Source organism: Xiphophorus maculatus, chromosome 11 (assembly GCF_002775205.1).
Source record: "Xiphophorus maculatus strain JP 163 A chromosome 11, X_maculatus-5.0-male, whole genome shotgun sequence".
Classification (NCBI taxonomy): domain Eukaryota; kingdom Metazoa; phylum Chordata; class Actinopteri; order Cyprinodontiformes; family Poeciliidae; genus Xiphophorus; species Xiphophorus maculatus.
Genome location: NC_036453.1, coordinates 13,021,798 through 13,042,609, shown reverse-complemented (window position 1 = coordinate 13,042,609; position 20,812 = coordinate 13,021,798). Strand labels below are relative to the sequence as shown.

Below are 20,812 nucleotides of genomic sequence, written 5' to 3'. Positions count from 1 at the left end.
ATGGCCATGTTTGTCTTTTTGATTAAAACAAACAAAATGTTAAGATTCTAACGAAAAGGCCTCACATGTGCTCTGCTTCTTTAAATCTGTCAGAGAACCAATCACAAACGAGGAAGTCTGTTGCTATGGCACTACGTGATCCCGCAATGGCAACAGGTAGTGTGAAAATAATGTTACACATTTAAAAGCACGTTTTTAGTGGTGTATTTCACATGTTTCTGTATTTTGTGCCTTTTGTTTTTCTCGTCTCATTGTTCTTTTATCTGAAAGAAGAAAAAAAATTTAAACCTGACATTTAAACTACGTAACTTCCGGTAGAAGAGGCGTGTCCTAATCTGTCAAACTAACCGAAGAACAACAAACACAAACCGAAGGTTGAGAGGCTCCGGTGGTCGGCGAGTGGGCTCATCTCTAACCTCGTTACTGGGACACAATATAGCTGTAATGTTCCGAAGAAAGGTCCATAAAACGGACTGAACACCTGCACCAACATCCGTTACCGGACTGGATGTAAGATAAACCAAAGTACTGATTGTTCTGATGCTCCTTTTTGTCGTGTTTACAGTTTATATGGCCTGTTTGCTTCTGAAACACATCAAAACACCCGAGTTTGCTGTATTTTCCCATGTTTTTAGTTTGAGCTGCGTTTTCCAAACAGGCGTCGTTAGTCTGCAGCCCCCACAACAGCCGCTTCTTGGTTGACTTTCTGGTTAATTTGCCGAATTATGTTGAAAACAGCTATAATTTGATTTTAAATTTCTTTTCGGAAAGAGTATGAAAACGGAGAATTAAATTATGTGCTATTACTTTCGTCTTTACATGTTTGAAGTGCATTCGGCGTTATTTATCAGTCGATTCTTTTCGTGGTTTAATAAAAAGAAAAATACTTAGAATTTGCAATGCCAGCGCCGTACAGTAGGGGGAAGCAGAGAGTGGCGTTGAAAGTTCAGCTTTTATCATAAAAATAACTTCCTGGAATTTTGTTTTTAGCGAACTTAACAAAAACATAATTTTTTTTTTCAGTGTATCTGAATCTTTATGTCAGATATTTAATTCAGAAAGCTAAACTATGATATTTATTCATAGTCAGAATCTTTAGGTGTTTTTTCTTCTGCTGGTTTTGATCATTTTAGCTTACAGACGATTAAAACACAAAATTCAGTTCCTCAGAAATGAATAAAAAAATATTACTACGTTAATATACCAATTAATAAGTATTTTCATTCTAAAATATGGCTGTTTTTCCTATGATTTTCTCACAATACCATAGCATTTCTGCATTACAATCCCTTTTTCATTGACCTGATATAAAATTACATTTCTGAGAAACTGACTTTTGAGTTTTAATTAGCTGAATGCTTAAAATCATAAACATGAACTGAAATAGATGTCTAAAATGTTGTATGGAAGGACTCTGTGATATATGTTTCACTATTTTATCTGATTTATTAGAATAAACAACCTTTTTCATGATCTTCTTATTTATTGAGACACACAGTCTACATATCAGACTTGTGCTACCTTTTCCTAAGAAACAGCATTATGTATTTTTGTGCATAAATGTTAGAGATGAAGGTCACTTTAATTGGTTTTAGTGTTTATGTTGTATTTGACTATGTAACATTTTTTATATTTTGTTTTTTGTACTGCTCTTTTTTTCTACGTCTGTCTGTAAAATTAATGTAAGATAATAAATTTAGGCCAAAAACAGGGCAAAAATATTACTAGGATGTGGAATGACTTGATTTTTGGTGTGTAGATAGCCCAGTCATAATAACAAGTTTTGCTGGACAATAAAGTATCCCAGAGATTATTGTGATAAGCAATAATATGTTTGAAACCATTTTCAAGTAATTCAATAATAATGGCACAATAATGCAAGTTTGCCCTCTCAGTGATCAAAAAACTTTCATTTTGTTAACAAAGAAAAACCCTCTTAATACTGGAAATGGAATATATTTAAATATTTAACAAATAAGACCAAAAACAATAAAACGGAAATGTAAACCTGCACACAACTAAAAACATAAATGAAATGGATTATAAAGTTTCTGTAAACAAAATCACCTTTTGCAAAACATAATGGAAATGATTGAGCTCATTTTAATTTACAAGGCGATTCATTGATTTATCGCAACAAGCTTATAAACATGAATTAATGTTCCATCACACATGGAGACATATTTACATAAAATTTCAGTTTTTTTCCTGGGCCACCTTATGATTCTTAATGGGCCCCATCTGGCCGCCCGAGACAAAAAGTCCTGGAGGAGCCCATCCTTTTCAAAAGTCAAATTCCCCAGACACCCGCTGTCTTTCTGGCCACTTTTTTTTTTTTTTTGCTCCGTCACGTTAAATGATCAGACCCAGAACTGTTTCCATTTTTACTCTTCCCTCTTTCTGCTTCTCTCAGCAGGAATGGGGACGTTGGGTTGTTGAAAACACTCTTTCCTCCAATCTCTGCTGCGTATGAGGTATGAACCAGGAGATCTGTGTCATCAGGCCGAGTCCGGACTCCAGACTCAGACATTTGGCAAACGCGTCCATGTCAAACGGGCAGAACTTTAGATAACCGGACCTTTGTTTATCAGACATTGATAGGGCTGATCGGACAGGACCGAGTGGGATCAGATTTTTATTGCATCGTGACCTTGAGGGAAAGCACCATCTTTACACAAAATGTTTAAGATAAATAGATTTTATTTGAAAGACAAAAATACATTTTATCCCAACTGCTGCTGAATTATAGCTACATATTAGTTATGCTTGATTATAAGTGCAAACAAAAAGCCATCTTCACTGTAAGATTGCAGGTGTCAATGTTTTTAATTAGATATATCTATCAATCTATCAATTCATCTGCATGTGTCTGTTAAGGTCAGAGGTCATGATCTAGTAATAAGAACGGCCTCCATGGGATTAGTTTTCTCACAGTCACAGGTTATTTTTGAATTAGATCCCCACCCCTTATTAAATGAAATTAATATGCGTTTTCTATTTTTTTTCAGGTTGATGATCTAAATTTAAGTGAGAGAAAACAGAAAAAATCTGGGTGTAAATATTTTCTTCACAGGATTGAATTTAACTGATTGAATAGCATCTGTCTCTCCTGGAAGATCAAAATACAAACCACATAACATCATGCAGCTGCAGGTTGCTACAATCGATAGTAGCCACACAGGCACACCCGCTAAAAGGAAACAAACGCACCCAGCACAGCACTTTCGTTCTATTGGCTGAGAGGTTGCCAGGCGACTGTGCCAAAAGGCGGTTCCATGTTTTGTAAGCGAGCAGAGACTAAGTGTGAGCGCGAGGAGAAGTTTTGAGTACAAGCGTTACAAGTTTTGAGAAGAAAAACATGAAGTCCTGCTTTCAAAATGAAAATGTAAGCAAAAGTATTAAAAGGTTTGAGAACAAAAGACATGAAATCCTGCTGTCAGACTGAACATGTGTGCTCTTGGATCACGGCAGAAAACTTCCCATGTAAACCTGCGCCCATAGTTTACTCAGACTTCACATTGCTTTGTTTTCCTGTGGTTGTTTAGCAGAGCAGGTCCATTATTTTGTCTTGTAAGCTGTGTGCAGCCACCATGCACAGCCTTTTGTTGCAGTTTATAATAAGTTTAAAGGAAACCCGTTGGTGCTCTTCTGACCCCACCTGTTGGACCTCTGAGCACCAGCAGAGAAACTTTTTATAAAGCTCCCATTGTTACACATGCAGCTCTCTGCAGCTGCACAGCAGGATTTAAACATATTTTAAAGATTAAAAACCTTTATTAAAATGATTCCTTATGAATTAGAAATAATTTTGAGAATTTTCACAGTTTTTAAATTCTTAAAGTGTTTATATAACATTTTTTAAAAACCTTCTCTTTTATTCCAGCCGCGATAATCTCACAATGGGAATTTTAGTCAAATCTATTTTTAATTTTATCTTACTATATAATTAAAATGTTATAGAATACTAAATGCTTTTAAGCAAAAATAAATTCCCCTTTGTGTGCCTTTTTTCCCCCCATAGTGAATAAACATTCTTATATTGCAGTTTGCATTTTTTAAAATTCTTTTCAGTACGAACTTTTTCTACTGTAAAAAAAGTTAGCTTATTGCACAAATTTACCGGAGGAACTATTAAGAATGTAGGCTGTATATTTATTTATTTATCTTAATTTAAATTTTTCTTTCTATGTGGTAATTGTACACATTTAGCTTATTTTCTTTAGTTTTTCACCCTTTAAAATGTAATTTTATACATATAGGAATTGATTTCACCTGTGAGTTATTTTGTATTTTTGGATTTTTAAACCACAGATTTTCGGCATCTTTTTTCACTAATAAAAGTCAGTGTATTGTATTTTTTATTGTATTTTTTAGCATTTGAACCCATTTCTTAAAAGATAAACCTTTTATAAATTTTTTTTAATCTTTTTTGGTTTTGAGGCTTAATTTGATCAGAGTTTCAGGTTTGGGCTGCAGATCAGAACCAGAGAAGTTGCTGTTGGTTCTAACGGTGAACTTTAGCTGCTTATATTTTTCTTTTCTCTGGATTCCTATGAAGCTGTGCAGCCATGGATTCCTCTGATGAAGAGGAGGAGCGCACCTTCGTCCGGGTCCTCAGTGAGAAGTACAACCCGGAGAATTTCCCCTACGGCCAAGGTGTGGTGGTTCTGCCCAGCCCTCCAGGATCTCCTGTTAAAGGTAACAGAAAAACACTTCATAAACGATTGAAAATCGCAGAAATGAATTGACTTTAGTTTTGCTGGGCGGCAGACCGACTGTTCCTGCCCAGCGTTCTGGTTCTGAATGACTGCGGGATCAGCAAAGCTGGCGACAGGTCCGACATCGAAGCATTCTGTGCTCATGTCCTGGAGCTGGACCTGGCCTACAATCAGCTCAAAGACTGGGAAGAGGCAAGTCCACTTTACGAATCCAAAACCATTTACATAGAAACCAATAGAGCTGGGTGGCCTCACGTTGGGCGGCAAATGTTTGCAGATGACGAAAATAAATCAACACACAATTAAGAATGTCTTTCTTCATCTCGTAAAGTTTGAGTTCCGTTCTGACTTTTGTGGTCAGAGTGACCTGATACGTTACACACATTGTGGAGGACAACGTAAACACAAGCATGATTGACAGCGCCAGATTGGCAAAATCTAAAGAAGATTCCAAAACAACGAGTTGAAAACAAATGTCAAAAAATCCTAACTATTTATGCATTGTGTTCATTGTGGCTTTGACAGATCAGCACCATCGTCTCCAGCATCCCTCACCTGGACTTCCTCAACCTGAGCATGAACCCGCTGAGCGGCGTGCAGCTGCAGCCCAGCGTGGCCGACGTCTTCTCCAGGGTGCGACGACTCGTCCTCATCAACACGCAAGTCAGCTGGGACACGGTGCACACTCTCACGCAGCACACGCCAGAGTAAGTGAGCCAAGCAGATGTTCCCTGTGGCTGTGCTTGAAACGCGTTCGGGTTTCTCAGACTCTGCTCCTCCTGGCGTCCAGGCTGAAGGAGCTCTTCCTCTGCCTGAACGGCTACGACTCCGTGTCCGAGTCGCAGGCTTCCTGTCCGTCGCTGAGCCTCTTGCAGATTACCGGCAACCAGCTGCAGGACTGGGCCGAGGTCAGGAAGTTTGGGCGGCTGTACCCCAGTCTGAGCACCTTGGTGCTGGCCAACAACAGCGTCAGCTCTGTGGGTGACACCAAGGAAACACTGGAGGGTCTCTTCCCCAACCTGCGCAGCATCAACCTCAACAACTCAGGTTTGTTTTCTCTGTCAGTTCAGTTGGAATGTATTTTACTAAAAGACCAAGAAATGCACACAATGCAAACATATTTATGTGTGGAGAGAAAATCACATTGGTCAACCATAAGGCAGGACAATATGGCTGAAAAACACGTCACGATAAAAGCATTTCATATCAGTCAGTATAGACGATTATTGATTAGTTTTTGGTTTTAAATATCTGAAATGCTACCTAACTGGTGGCGTATTATTTGCTGCTTTATCCACAGTTTCCCTCAATGCCGTTGGTTTTTATTTTTAACCATTTATGAGGCACAGTAGCGAAACTTGAAACTGCACATGTTGCTCAACGGGTTGTTGCTAGGTTACCAAACCTAGCTAAAAAAACCTGTAGGATATCATCATTGTATTAATTAAAAAAACGTAAAACTATGGCCCTTAGATAATCAAATGTGCAGAAACTGATCATGTGACCCTTATTTTCTTTCTGCTGTGTTCTGTATTGTGGTGCTGTCTGGCTTTTTATACATAATCTGAAATGTTTTGGATTTTTTTATTATTCTCTTTTTTCATGGAAAAGCTAGTTAATTTGTCTGTTTTGCACGGTATTGTATTTATATTGATTACACTTTGAGGTGCTACAGATGAAACCTGCTTCTTTGGCTAACTGTGGCACACTGTTCATATTAAGGAATTAGCTAATTTAAAAATTATACATTACATAATACATTTTGAATCGATTCAGAATTCCCAAGACTTGCGATTCTCTATGAAAAATATTTTTTCTGTATCTATTATTCTGTGATGCGCATTGTCCCTTTTGAAATAAATAAACCTCAACGTGAACAACAGTTCAAAGAGAGGAAATGAAGCGTTTTCCTTGTGAACTGCAGGTCTCAGCCAGTGGCAGGACATCGAAAGGCTGAACTTCTTCCCTAAACTGGAGGACGTCAAAGCTCAGGGGATTCCTTTGCTGCAGTCGTACAGCACCCAGGAGAGACGCAGCCTCCTTTTAGCACAGTTCGTTACATTTAAACTCTCCCTCTTCATGCATCATGGCTGCTTTTAATTATTTAAGAATTTAATGATCCCTTGTTCTGTTCCCCAGGCTGCCATCTGTGATGGTTTTAAATGGGAGTGCCATTTCTGACGGAGAGAGGGAGGACGCAGAGCGGTACTTCATCCGATACTACCAGGACTGTCCTGAGCGGGAGCTTCCTCAGAGGTACACGCTTCACACCATGCAGCGCTTTATCCAAAACAAATGAGGGGCCGCTGTCCTCATCACTGGAAAACGACATCAGTATGATTAAATGCCGCCATCTTGTCAACTTTAAGCAATAAAATTAACTTTTCTTTAAACATTTTTTGACCAAAACACGTTCAGCCACTGGATGACTGGCATGGCGCCCCCTCCCACTGGGCTTAGCAAGTTTTCTGGGGGAAACCCTGAGTTACAACATTTAATTTCCCCTTAATCCATAAAGTAGTTTTGAATTCGAACAAAGTTTCCTGCTTCAGTAACACAGACTGCAGCAGCTGATGTCATTTTACGCTTCAAACCATGAAAACTTGTGATGTCTGTGGTGGTTTCTTTTATTTGGGGACAAACACCAGATATCCAGTCATCGTCTCCAGTCTCAGTTGCCTTCATTCCACTTAACCTGAGCAGAATGAGGTGGGGGTGGGGGGGCTCTGAAGGAAGGTGTAGTCCTTCGCTGAGGGAAACTAACCTTTTGGGAGACAATGCCGCCACTCTCCGGCTGCTCAATGATCTCTTTGTAGGGGGAATTCTCTGATTGGGAATCGGATACAGCAGGTAGCTGCTAGATGCTGCTAGATGTTTCTCTCCTTTATCTGCACACCAACGTCGTCAAAATCAAAACGGGAAGCCTGGAAATTTTCTGATGCTTTCGGCAGCGCCGCATCTCCTCTGACGCTTCAGGTGACGAGCGGCGGATTATCTCTCCTTCCTTCTCTCTGCTTTAACCGGCGCTGGTGGACCTAGTTTGGTGGTCGGGTCTCTGTAGGTCAGAAGGTCAGGGGGCATCGGTGTGAGAGCGCAGGTATCCCCTTTCCTCTCAGGTAGCGCGGATCAAATTCATTCTGTAGAGTAAATGAGTTATTTAGATGTTGTCATCCTTAAAACCACCATTTACCAGATGTTTCCAGCTGAAGTTCTGGTCCAGTACTTCACTGACTCGAATCTTAACTAAAGAACAGGAATTTTTTTGTGTAGCTTCTCATCAAAGCAAACAGAAATCACAAGTCCTATTTAATGTCTGCATGTGCCCACTATCTCAGATTACAACACTGCAAAAACAACATCTTACTAAGTATGTTTGGTCTAGTTTCTGGTGCAAATATCTGAACTTTTCAGCAACATATAGGAGCTTCTTTTAAGTCAATAATTTATTGATATTGATATAAAAAAAGTTCTACTACCACTGGCAGATTATTTAACTTGTAACAAGACGTTTTCAGCATGTTATAAGAGGAGCTAGCACTTTTTCAATAATATTATTTACTTAAAACACGCTTGTATATATTGCTGAATAGTTATTTTTAAGTTAGTTCTGTCTTATTTCACATGTACTAAGATATTTATTCTAGAAACTAGAGTTATAGATCTAGAGTCAACACACCGCTTCAGTTATTACAGCTGGAAACCAGCACTGAGGCTGAAGTTTGACCTGAACCTTTAGGGTCACATCAAGACAGTTACAAAGTGGGCCTTCTGTCACCTGAAGAACATTTCCAGGATCAGAGGACTGATGTCTCAGCATCAGAGAAACTCATCTTTAGTTGCATTGATCACTGCAGCAGTGTCTTCACACATTGACCTAATAAATCAATGCTCCAGCTGCAGCTGACCCAGAACGCTGCTGCTGGCGTCCTGACTAAAACCAGGAAGATAGAGCACATCGCCCAGTTCTACAGTCCTTCACTGAGAGAATAGACTTTAAACTACTGCTGGCAGTTTATAAATCACTGAACGGATTAAAGATCTGCAGATCTGTTGATTCAACCTTCAGACCTCTCCTGTGTTATGGCATTATCAATTAATCACTAAAAAATTGTCTCCAAAAAATACTATTATCATTTATCACAATTTCTGGGACAAATTATCAACCATTAAAATTTGTTATCAATTGATCAACATATCTGTATATTTGCTTGATGATTTTGTTGATTGCGTTTGACTAAATGTAATGTTTATTGCTTGTTTCATAACTGCTGCAAGACTTTTGGGGCGTAAAGCGCTTTGAACTGCGTTGTTTCTGAAATGTTCTTTAACATAAACGTAACTCATTTATAAACTTTAAGAAGTGTCGCTTAATTTAAGGTGAAGTCGACCCAGGAAGGCTTTGTTACTGGAAAAGTTTTGGAAAATAATAGAAAAGCGTTGAGTTTCAGGCTGGGTGAGTTTCAGGCTGGATGTTGGACCTGGACTGGACAGTGTCTCCAAACCCACAATTTCCTTCCTTAAAAACACAATTAGAAAGGTTGACATATTGTTACCTGCAGCAGTGTTTCACCAGACGTGCCGCCTTAAACCCTCCTGTTAGAAGGGCACTTTGTGCGCCGCAAGTTCCCACAGAAACCTCGGGTCAGGCGGGGATCGGCTTTGTGGACCAGTTTTTAGTGGGGAAGTGAAATTGGCTTGATTGGACCAGCTGTCACAGACTCTTTGAAAACACTGCCTTTTTTTTTTTTCCCTCTCCTTGATTTTATTTAATCGTTCCCGGGTCTTTATCTCGAGCTTCGGTTCCCCTGAGACGACTGAGTGCTTTCTCACGGCCGACGGTTTGGTTTTCTTCTGCTCCGCCAGAACATTTCCTTTCAGCAGCCACCAGAAAACAGCCTGAGTGGAAATGAAGCTAATGATGATTAGGACTGTTTTCCTTCAGCATATAGAGAAAAACATCAGAGCTATTTAAGCTGATAACAATAAGGAATTATGAGATATAAGGTCCCTTCTATCAAGGGTCAATAAATATGTTTGGTTTTGAACCAGATATTAACTAAATCTTTATGGAACAACAATCACAACTCAAAATAATAACATATTAGATTATAATATCCCAAATAACAAGTCATAAACAAATCCAGTTTAAACCCAAAACAAATCCTCAACAGTTGGTCTGCGTATCAAAATGCGCAAGTTTGAATAAATTAATCTGAAGAGTCACATAACTAGTTTTATCTTATTTTTCATATCAATTACACCTATTACATGTGGAAAAAGACTTAAAATAAATGTTTTATTGCAGCAGCATTAAAACATGCAATGAAAACTAAATATTTTTGTAACTTCAGTTTGCACAAGTTTATGGTTAAAGAAAACGCAGCGACTGACGTTGACGTTCTATAGTTTAACCCCCTCTGCTTGTCCTCACACTTGGCCACGCCCCTCCATGGGCTCCGCCCAAGATGCTCCGCCCACTTCCAGGGGCGGGGCTACGCTTTCACAGAGAGTTAGTTACATTTTAACTGGAACAAGGTGGTTTGGCCTGAGTGAAGTTACCCCCACATGTTTGTGCAGCAAAAACTTTTGTTTTCATTTTGAAGATTAAAAGTTTCCAGAGGTCATCAGAGGTCATCATCAATATCTTCAACACAACTCAAATGTAGCTGAGTTGGTTTCGTAAATGAGATGGAGTGTGGGGGTGGTTGACCTTTTTTATTGATATTTCTAAAATTGTGGCAGCACAAAGAAATTTTTTTACTGCACAAACGTAGCACAAACATTTGACGCCAATTTTGTTAGATTTGGGGGAACAGTTGATCGTTCGACTTTTAAACCTTTGATTAAAATCTTCAAGACAAAAGCAGCACAAGCAAAAAATGTTGCTGCACAAACAGAATTTTAGCTGCACAAAGAAAAAATGTTACTGCACAAACGTAGTTGAGTTGATTGAGCTCCATGTTTGGTTTTAATGATTCATATTTCCTGCCTAAATAAGGGAAGCACATTTTTCCTTCAAGCTTGTACGAACCAAACCCCAACATGTGCCTCGTTCTGTTCCAGGTACCACGCCCTCGTGTCCAAATACGGCCACCTGGCCCCGCTCGCCGAAGTGGACCTGAGCCCGCGCGGCACCGTGGTGGAGGTCCGCTGGGGGGACCGGGTGGAGCCGGTCACCCTCCGCCTGGAGCAGACGGTGGGCGACCTGAAGAAGCAGCTGAAGGCTCTGCTGCAGCTGCCCTCCAACGGCATCCGCCTCTTCCACATCGACAAAGAGATGAGCTCCGTGTTCGGACCCGAGGAGCTGAAGTGCGGCTTCCGGGCGCTTCACTCCTACAGCATCCAAGACGGCGACGAGATCCTGGTGGTGCTCAAAGAGAAAAACCGCTGCAGCTCCTCGGATTTTTGAGGAAGGACGCTCTCGTGCTTCGGATGAGAAATTAAAAACGAACAGAGGCAAAGCTTTTGTTTGATAAGAAAGACTTCTCCCAGTGCTGAATGTAAGGAAGTTTAGAAAAATGACGCAACATTAAATTTGCACATTGAAGCTTTTGACCCAAAATAGCTTTAAAGGAGTTTAGTAAAGTTTAAAATTTAGCTGTTTTGTTTTTTTGGTGGGTCTACACTTAAGACCTTCACTTTAACTAAACATAAAATTTGGGCCATAAAATCGTCAAATGTAGGTGCCAAAGACGAGACAAACTATGCAAAACGTATCCAGGGTTTCCCTGAAAAAAACAGGAGTGCTAGAGCTGCTAAAAAATGCTAAAAGTTGACAAGAAATTTGAAAATATAACTAGGTAATTATGTGTAATTGGAAGATATTGCTGACAATACCTAAACACACAATTATAGGTTTTAAATACAATCGAATTTTAATTATTTATCTTAAAACAACCTTCACATTTAAAGGTTGAAAAATATTACCTGAAATAGACAATAGCTGTGTTTCTATTGACCGTAATTCTGCACCGTTTGACATCTGGAAAAAAAATGTGTTTAATGGAAACGCGCTAGTTATCGTTTTTCCATGAAAAAGCTTTGCCGTTAGGATGATACGGGGGAGGGGGGGGTTTGGCCGTATCAAAATGAGTTTATTTCACAAAACTGCAATGGAAACTTTTTTTTTTTACAGTAGTAGGAGGATGGCATGTTTTTTAAGGTCTTACCATGTGAACAAACTTATGTTTCTTATTTATTGGAAACGCCGCAAATGAGAAATAGTTTTTTGTCTGACATTAGTGGAATATTGGCAAAGTTTTGTGCACATTTGTAACTGAAATGTAGGTAATTATGTAGTAATTCATGCAGAAGAAGCCCAAACCAACTATAGAGTATGCATATTTATCATTCGTCAACATACTTTTTTGTAGTGATAAAATATTGGATCAATATTTACATTTTCTAATTAATTGAGCATATATTTCTCCTTTCTCCCTTTAGAATGACAGGTTATCTGCAAATTTAATGAAACATCTGTTTACCTGTTCAAAACGACAAACTTGAGGGCGTCCAGCGGAGGAGAGTACTGTTTAAAAAACAACTAACTTTGACCATTTCCTCCAGGATAAATAAATGCCCCAAAAATCAAACAGAGTTTTTAGTCAGGTAGATCCATCTCACGTCAGAAAAATATATAAATATAAGTTAAAAATGTAGGTTGGGACGCGTGAATTGACAGCAGCCTCATGGGTTTCCGGGCTTAAAATCAAGATTTAGCCCAGTTTGTTGTGAGGAACAAAAAATATTCTAGTTCAGTTATTAAGCCAAAGTTTATTTAAAAAATATCTTTTCTGAAAGTCAACTGAATGCGCAGGTTATATTAAAGAAACCACTGCAGGTTATCAGGGATTAGATCCAAGACAGAACTTTAGCAGAGGTTTAATCATTTAAATTAATACACAAATACCAAAATATAAGGTAGAGTTTAAAAATATTCACAATGCAGTTGTAGTTCTCCTTGTTCTTTTTCTGATTGTGAATAATTTTAGGAGCAAACATAAAGTGAGGAGTTAACTTTATCCTGCAGTCGGCTGAATCCAGGATGTTAACATGCACAGAACGACATTTCTTTTCCGTTTAGTTTTTTTTTAAAGTGCGTCAGCCTTGAGAAAGCTCCGTTTGTCTGAGTTCAGCTGAGCAGATTCAGATTTGAAAACGTTCCTTTGTTGAGAACGGATCGGATCGTTCGCTGGGAATCCTGGGATAACCCTGGCGCGGATGCAGACGCGCCGCTCCGCTTTGGGGGGAACACAGACGCACACGGAGCCGCCCTCCTCTCCTCCCGCCCTGGAGGAAAGCCGAGACGACGGCCAGGGTAGGCCGGGTCCGGGCCGGACGCTCCAGTTACCGCCGGCTGCAGGCTGTCGGGCAGCTGAGAGGCGACGAGCCGCTTTCTGGAGGGAAACCGAACACCGGCTGCCACCAGTGTCACACAGACTTCCGCTGCTGCTGCGTTAGACCGGGTTCAGACAGCCGGGTTTCCCGCCCAGACTCTCCGTTACATCCGACACTGAGACGTTGTTAAACTTTACATTTCCGCTCAGACTCAGTGTTTCACCAACGTCACCAACAAGTACTATGTGTCATAATCTCCTGCTGGATCCTACAGCAGCGTATTACTGCTATTGTAGATTTAAAAGAAAAGGAGCAGCAGCTTTCCCCTCTAAGACTCAGGAACTTTTGGATCAAATCTTAGAAATTTTTTAGAAAAAACTTGGAGATTTCTGAGTTTGATAAGTTGACATTTTTAGACTTCTGAAACTCAGAAAATTTCCAAAAAAAATATTTTGATGTTTGAAAGTCAGAAATGTCAAACCTTTTCTAGAAGAGATTTTCTAACAAATTTTTGACCTTTCAAGCTCAGAAAGTTTAGTTTTTTGTTTCAAATATTCGACTTTTGGAGTCTAGAAATTTTCTCATTGTTTTTTCAAGATTTCTGAGAATAATCTAGAACATTTTTTTGTTTTCTTTTTACAAATTGTTGACATTTCAGGCTCAGAGATTTCAGGGTTTATCGTTTCAAACTAGACTCTTTTTCTTGTCTTGACGTTTGGAGCTCAGAAATTTTTCTGTATAGATTTCTGAGATTATAGATTTCCGCCGCCCCCCCCCCAAATTTGTAACATTTCAGGCTCAAGCATTTTTGGTGTAAATATTTTTCCTTTTGCGTTTTCTATCTGCAATGGTCTTAATACGCCGTTGTTGGATCCAAACTCACAGGAGACATTTTGTTGCCAAGTATGAAATCTATCAGAAGAATGTAAGATGCAGGTTTTTACACTGATGGGAGAATATTTTGCATGTCGGGTTCATTTCGAATCGCGCGTGTTTTCTGGCTCTTTGTTGTTCCCATAGATCGACCAGAATTCCCTTTGGTTGTCATTTTGGAAATCCTGCTGAGAACATGCTGCTGGTTGCAGGAGTTTCCCTGTTAATCTGTTCACTGTTGCCTGACTGTTACTCTGCTTCTAACTTTAGTAAGAAAAGAAAGTCAGTGGAGATTTACTATCAGCTTCACAGGAGCGATAAACGTCACGGCGCCCTTCCAGAAGGAAAAGTAAAGATGAGAACAGAGGAGGTTTTTGTTGAGCCAGTTTTCTCGTTTCCTTTTCTTTTGCTTCGACTGAAATCTTTACATGCCAGGTTACAAGTGTTTTCACGGAAAATGCTCAAATCTCACCTGTAGCTTCAACTCCAGTGTGTCTAATTGTCCTAAAACTTTGTTTTGTTCTGGTTCTGATCCGTGTTTGGGCTCTTATGGAAGAAGGTCCGGGTTTGAATCCTCGCTGAACCTTCTCCCTGTGCATGCGTTGGTTCTCTTTGAGTTTTAGCTTAATTGGACTCTAAATGGCCTTCTGGTGTGAATGTGTGCATGGTGGTTTATTCTGGGTTGCCATGGTGACCTCGCCTCTCGTCTACTGACGACGTAGGAAGGCATAGAAAACGCAAAATGATCTCCATATCAAAACAAACTGGTACAGCTTGCTTATAAGAGTCTTACATTTCTAATTAGTAAAATATGAACGGAATATTGAAAAATATCACACATTTTGAGTTTAATATTAGACATATAATATATATGATTTCTACAAGAAGACGGGAAAAACTGATTCATATGATCATGGAAATGAGGTTAATAGTTGAATTCCCCAGGTTCTTTAATTTAGTTTCTAATTTTTCTGTGAGAAAAAGTTTTTGTTTCTTTCACCGTTTTCTGAGTTCACGTCGGCCTGGTGGTAAATAACCGGAGGTGTGTTTCAGTATCTAACGATGATGGGAAGTCAGGTTTAGATGTTGGTTTTTGTGAGTTGTTTGATTTGCACGGCTGGAGTTTCTGCTTAAAACGTCTGATTTTAGGGAAACGTGATTCTTTGTGGGAGTTTTTAATTGTGATGTATGCGACATGTCGTCTTCAGTAACTCCAAATACGGATAAGATTGGCAGATTTTCATAATGCAGTGTGTCTGTTTGGAAATAATTGCTTCTTAACTTATTTCACGTGTGCTTTCGGCTTCTTTTGTGGATCTCGACACTTTAATTCAGGTTTGGTTTCTTGAGGTAATGATGCTGTTTCTATATCTGTACTGTGTTTTGATGCTTTTACTTCTCCTGAATAAATAAATCTGAATAATGACGACCGCTTTCGCTGTTCCTCTGTTTTAAAGCTGAAACGGCAAACTTTAGCTGAATATTTATGACCTTTTCTAACATCCGGTGTTTTCTCACAATTAAATGGTTCAAATCATAAAACGAATTTTAAAAACCCGACTAAACAGAGAACAATTCTCTAATAACTAGTTGCATTTACTCAGTTACATTTAGCTGAGTAACATTTTTGAAAAAATTTACTTTTACGACTATTTTTGATGAGCTGTACATTTTACTTTTGATTGAATAATTTTATTACGAAGCATCTCCACTCTTACTGGAGTAAAATTTCTGGATTTGTGACCCACTGAATGAAAAACAAACGTTTATACCAAAAATTCACCAGACACAGAAGAACACTTGCAGTTTTTGTGAAAGTTTCATTTTTTTTTTTTTACATCGAAAGAAACTGGTTTGGAAAAAAATTAATCTTTTGCCAGATTTTATGTTTTGTTACTTATATGAACTATTGTCTTTTTTGTCCTTAATATACCAAAATTTTCACTTAACTTTAAATTTGGTCCATCTGATTGCGTCATTTTTAACTATTAAATGAATGATAATTTGATCAGTCACCCAGTACTAGAGTAGACTTATTACCAAATACTTTTTTACTTTTACTTGAGTAAAAATATGTTGAAGCTACTCTTGCTTGAATTTTTGGGAACTCTGCCCACCTCGATGTAGGAGGTCCAGAAGAACAGGAGGTGTGAATGCTAATCCAACTCTGGTCCTCCGAACCTCAGTCTGGGTTCGGCTGAACTCTTGTTCCGTTTGAATTCATATAAGGCCGCCAAGCGGACCGGAGACCGCTCCAAAAAGCAGAAAGTGGACCACAGCGCAGGGCATTGTGGGTAAGTACAACCAAAACAATCTCGTTAGCTTAGCGCTAGCGGGAGAAATGTCTCGTGGCCTTTAGCCAAAGACTAAAGAGAAATGCTACCACCGCTAAAAACTGACACCGCTCCATTTTTGTTTCGATTTGGTGATGAATTCAGTTGAGCTCCGTGTCTGCAGAGGTTTCCACAGCAGCTGAAAATGAAACAAATGTTTAGAACCGAGTCTGCCGGACTGTCAGGTCAGAAAACACCCAACTGTACTTCAATTAGAAGTTTAAATCTTATACATTTTTCAGTGAGACATTGTTCTGTTGCACTAAAAGTAACTTCATTTTTAGGGGTTCTTTTTAAATAAATAATAAAGCTTAATAAAGTATTTATTATTATTATTATTATTATTGCGTTGCTTTTCCAAGCAAAAACTTTTCTTTTTATCTGTGTATAAAAAAAAACTTTTTTTTTTCTTAGAACCTGGGTGTCCCCACACTAAGAAAAATAGGAAGGAGAATGGACCAGAACAGGTATTTTCCTGATAAAAAATACTTTTTGAGTACAGAAGCTTATTTATTTTCTGTGTGTGTGTGTGTGAGAGAGTGTATGTCAAAGTAAATTATAATTTTTAGTATAACTTTTGGGAACTCTGCCCACCTTGTTGGGTAAATAAATATACAGCTCCTTATTTTATTTGACTGAAAAAGCAAAAACGTCGGAGGGAAAGCCTGTCCTTTAAAAAAAGGAGGCCTCTCCCTCTGCTTACAGCCAGGATCTGCTGAGATAACCATCTGGGTCCCAGAGTGTTTGCTTCCATGTTTAGTGGACCGTTCCAACATGTCGGCTGAAAGACGGCCCACGGAGCGGACACACCGGACACGCAGCCCTCTGATTCGCAGGCCCGATGCTCGGCCAAGGAGGAGATGTAACGCTGCAGACCTTCTCTCTTTCTGACAGGGGGTTCGTGCCATATGCGCCGTGGGTGTCGCGTTTCTGGGGCATTCCTCCTTCTCTAATCCCGTATGGGATTCATGTGCCACCCGCTCCCGTTTATCCTGAGCATGGCTTCCTCTAAAGGATGCGAGGTTGTTTGTAGACCTGGAGTCCTAAAAAAAAAAAATTTCTGCAGATGCCGATATTCCAGTCAGGAGCATTGATCTCAACAATGAGCATTTTTTTATTATTATTTGCATTCCCCAAGCACCTAACGCCAGCATGGGGCTGGCCCTAAATGCCATGACATTTATTTGGTGGACCAGCCGAAACCGATACATTCGTCCTTTAAGCATGAAAGAGTACTCCCTTCAAAATTAACTCTTAGGTTTTGTTTAGTCTCAAAGAAAAAGTAAAAATTTGATTGTAATCTAAAAGTTATGCTGAGGAATCACATTGCCTTTTTTTAGGGCACACTGCAAAAAGAAAAAAAATCTTACCAAGTATTTTTGGTCTAGTTTCTACTGTAAATATTTTAGTACTGTTGACATAAGACAAAACTAACATACAAGTACATTTTCAAGATATAGGAGCTTGTTGTAAATCAATGGAAAGTATAAGTTCCACTGGCAGATTATTTCACTTACAATGTGGGAAAATTATTTTATGCAACTTTTAATCAACATTCAATAATTATTTACTTAAAACAAGCTCCTATATCTTCCCGAAAAGCCACTGGGATGTCAGTTTTGTCTTATTTTGAGTGTGCTGAGATATTTGCACCAGAAACTGGACAAAAATACTTGGTAAGATTTTTTTGGTAAGAAACAGTGTGAGTGAGTGTGTGTACTGACCCAAACTGTTTTTGCAGTGTGAACATTTTGTATTCTTGAAAGCATCTTCCAGTTCGGCTCCCCAACAGAAGATGAGTCTATTTTATTATTGGTTAAATGTAAACATGGATACGTTATGGATACGTCAACATAATGGATTCCCAAATCACTTTACAATTCTCCCAAAAATATAGGACCAGAGAGATCCGATCACCTATTGGTGATAAAATTTACTTTCTAAAATGACATAATAAATAATACTCACACAACACCTACACTTTTGGTGGTGAGATGGCTAAACGTCCTCACTTTTCATGTAGTTTTGCTCAAACTGCATTTCTGTGGCGCTTTTGTGCCACCAAAGTAAGTGTGCAGTGAAACTGATGTGAGCACATACAGTATATCTATGTAAACAAACAATAATTTATGGTGTTGAACATTTATATCTCACACATGCTCTCCGCTAGTCTTCCAGCTAGTTATGTTTGGAACACCAAGAAGGCCAGAAATGCCTGAAATTTCATGTTTTTTCGATGCCAGGTGACTTGTGAACATAAATAACCACAACTTAAAGCATATGTAAATGAATCACACCTCCAGCAAATGACAAACTGTTTTCACCCAATCAGTCTTTTCCTTGGATGAAGAACTACCAATCACAAGTCAAAAATACTCCAGGAGCTGACAAAAACAAAACTATAGGATTTAAGAAAAAAAAACCTCAATAGAATATAAGATACTCAAATTTTGTAGCCTAATACATAATTCTCATGTGATGTCACACTTCCGTAAACTCTGTAACTGTCAGCCATCTTGGTAGGCAGTTGCTGTGACAACAATAAACAAGCCACAAGATTAGATTTAGCTCATATAGGTACATTATAACTACTTGAGTACTCTACCCAATGTGTAATGCTAACATAAATATCACTGATATTTACTGCAATGTTTACTGCCTTACTAGCAAAATTTGCGTAACTAATGCAGCTTTTATCTGCTAGCTAAGACAGTTTTAAATCTTGCTACCCCACTGCTTAAAAGTCACTCTGGTTCCTGTTTACTCAACATCAATGTGAGCTTGTTCATGTCTGATGCTGATTTTTCTTAATGCATGTTGGAATAAAGGTCCAGTTGCATCTGTTGGTTGCTCTTGGCACCTTGTTGTATAAACTTGTTGTGCAGATGGTTCTCGAATCAAGCTCAGAAATGCCTCATTGCTTCATGGAGTGAGAGGGGGGGGCTGAACGGCGCTTATTGTCCGCTGAGACGAAGAAGTCATTTAGGTAGAAAGGTTTGGGTTACTGGAAGGAGGTCCATCGTTGTGAATGGAAAGAAGAAGAGGAGGGCGAGGTTGAGTCAGAGGGAGGGCACAGGGAGCTGAATCAGAGCGGCCCACTGCACAGATTGGGTGACCGCTGAACAGAGCTTGGTGGATACGCAGCCTGCGACCTTTCTCCTGAAGGTCAGGCTTGATGGATTCAGGACTTTTGATGCTGGATACTCGCATCCAGTTCTCACACGGTCCTTCTGTATGACAAGATTTCACATTGAGAAAGACTCTTTTCTGAGAACTCCAACAAAGAAAGCAGAATGATTAAAACTCTTTACACATTACATTCAGGACTAAATATGAATTAGCCTGATAATAAACATGCAGAACTGAGACTTAGTTAGTAGAGGCCTTTTGGGAATTGACAACGTTTACTGCAAACAATTTGAAATATACTCAGTTTGTGAAGACAGACAAGAAAGAGATCTCTAATGTTGTAGGCCAGCTTCTGTCCTGCGACTCATGGTTTACGTTCACATAGCAGATCTCGATGCTCAGCCACTGATCAAATGTGACCGCAGTCGTTCTGTTAAAACGGTTTACAACCTCAAAGCGACCTGCATGCGCTGAAGAAGAACGTAGCTGTCCCCCAGCAGCGCTGAGTTCACAGCAGTAAAGATGGCCGCCTCAGCGCTCTGTTTTCTGGAGTAAAGATGGCTGCCATCTCTGGGTGGATTTGAAAGTTGTTGAGGGCTGATAGCATGGTCACCAGAGCAGACCCAGATGATAAACAGAAAACCCAGCTAACGGCAACGGAACATTGACTCCAGCTTCTGACCCGGTTCTGTTTGGATGTGAAGTCGAACCAGGAGTGGTGGGGTTGGGACGCGATGCGTTCACTGACTCAGTCTGCTTCCATTACTTCATTATTATAGTTTTCAGACGTTGTCCGGATTCTCTGCTGCTGAATTATGATGCACGTCTGAGGTTAGTGATGAAAGTCGGATAAAATGTGACATGTTCGCTCAGACTCAAGAAGCTTTGAAAACATTCGGATGCGTATCTGAATTTCTGCCACATATGGAAGTGGAACAAATCAGGGAACTTTTGTGGCGTGAAGAGATTAGATTTGGGCCGTTCAGACTACCATGAAGAAGTTGGATTTGGTCGCATTGGGCTGCTGTGGGAACGCAGCCTTAAGGTTCCCACACTCGGCCATACTGTGGGTATTCTGTTAGCCTCCCGGATTTCACCATAGAGGGTTGAGATTTCATAGTAAAGTGTACTGATTGCCCACATTTCTTGTGACAGGTTCTTTCATTTCCCACAATCCAAATGGATGCTAGCTAGTTTGAGCTAGTAGCCCCGTTTCTTCTCAAACTGTCAGGCAGCCCAGCGGCCGCTGGGCGTCCTTGCGGCTCGTTGCGCAGACTCTCAACAACAGATGAGCAGATTACAGTGCGACACAGAGTGAACGGTCATAATAAATGACCTTAGTTTGCCTTAGTATGTTGGGGTCCTTTAGAAACATCCCTGGTTAATGACCAGGGATGACTTGCCAAGGAGGTAATTTTTCTT

The 20,812-nt window shown here is 39.6% G+C and overlaps 1 protein-coding gene across 5 annotated transcripts; it reads left to right on the top strand.

Moving 5' to 3' along the window:
• Nucleotides 1-347: 347 nt before the first annotated feature.
• On the top strand, nt 348-15,354 carry LOC102218816 (tubulin-specific chaperone cofactor E-like protein). 5 transcript variants are annotated; one of them, XM_023342411.1, is made up of 9 exons: nt 348-510; nt 2,417-2,474; nt 4,559-4,698; nt 4,771-4,910; nt 5,244-5,425; nt 5,509-5,765; nt 6,643-6,769; nt 6,858-6,974; nt 10,782-15,354. In XM_023342411.1, the coding sequence occupies exons 2-9, from the start codon at nt 2,470-2,472 to the stop codon at nt 11,125-11,127; spliced, it is 1,314 nt and encodes a 437-aa protein (XP_023198179.1). In that variant the 5' UTR covers nt 348-510; nt 2,417-2,469; the 3' UTR covers nt 11,128-15,354. The 5 variants fall into 5 exon arrangements, with proteins under 5 accessions (XP_023198179.1, XP_023198176.1, XP_023198178.1 ...); XM_023342408.1 differs by having other exon boundaries at nt 2,414-2,474; XM_023342410.1 differs by having other exon boundaries at nt 348-525; nt 2,414-2,474.
• The last annotated feature ends 5,458 nt before the right edge of the window (nt 15,355-20,812 follow it).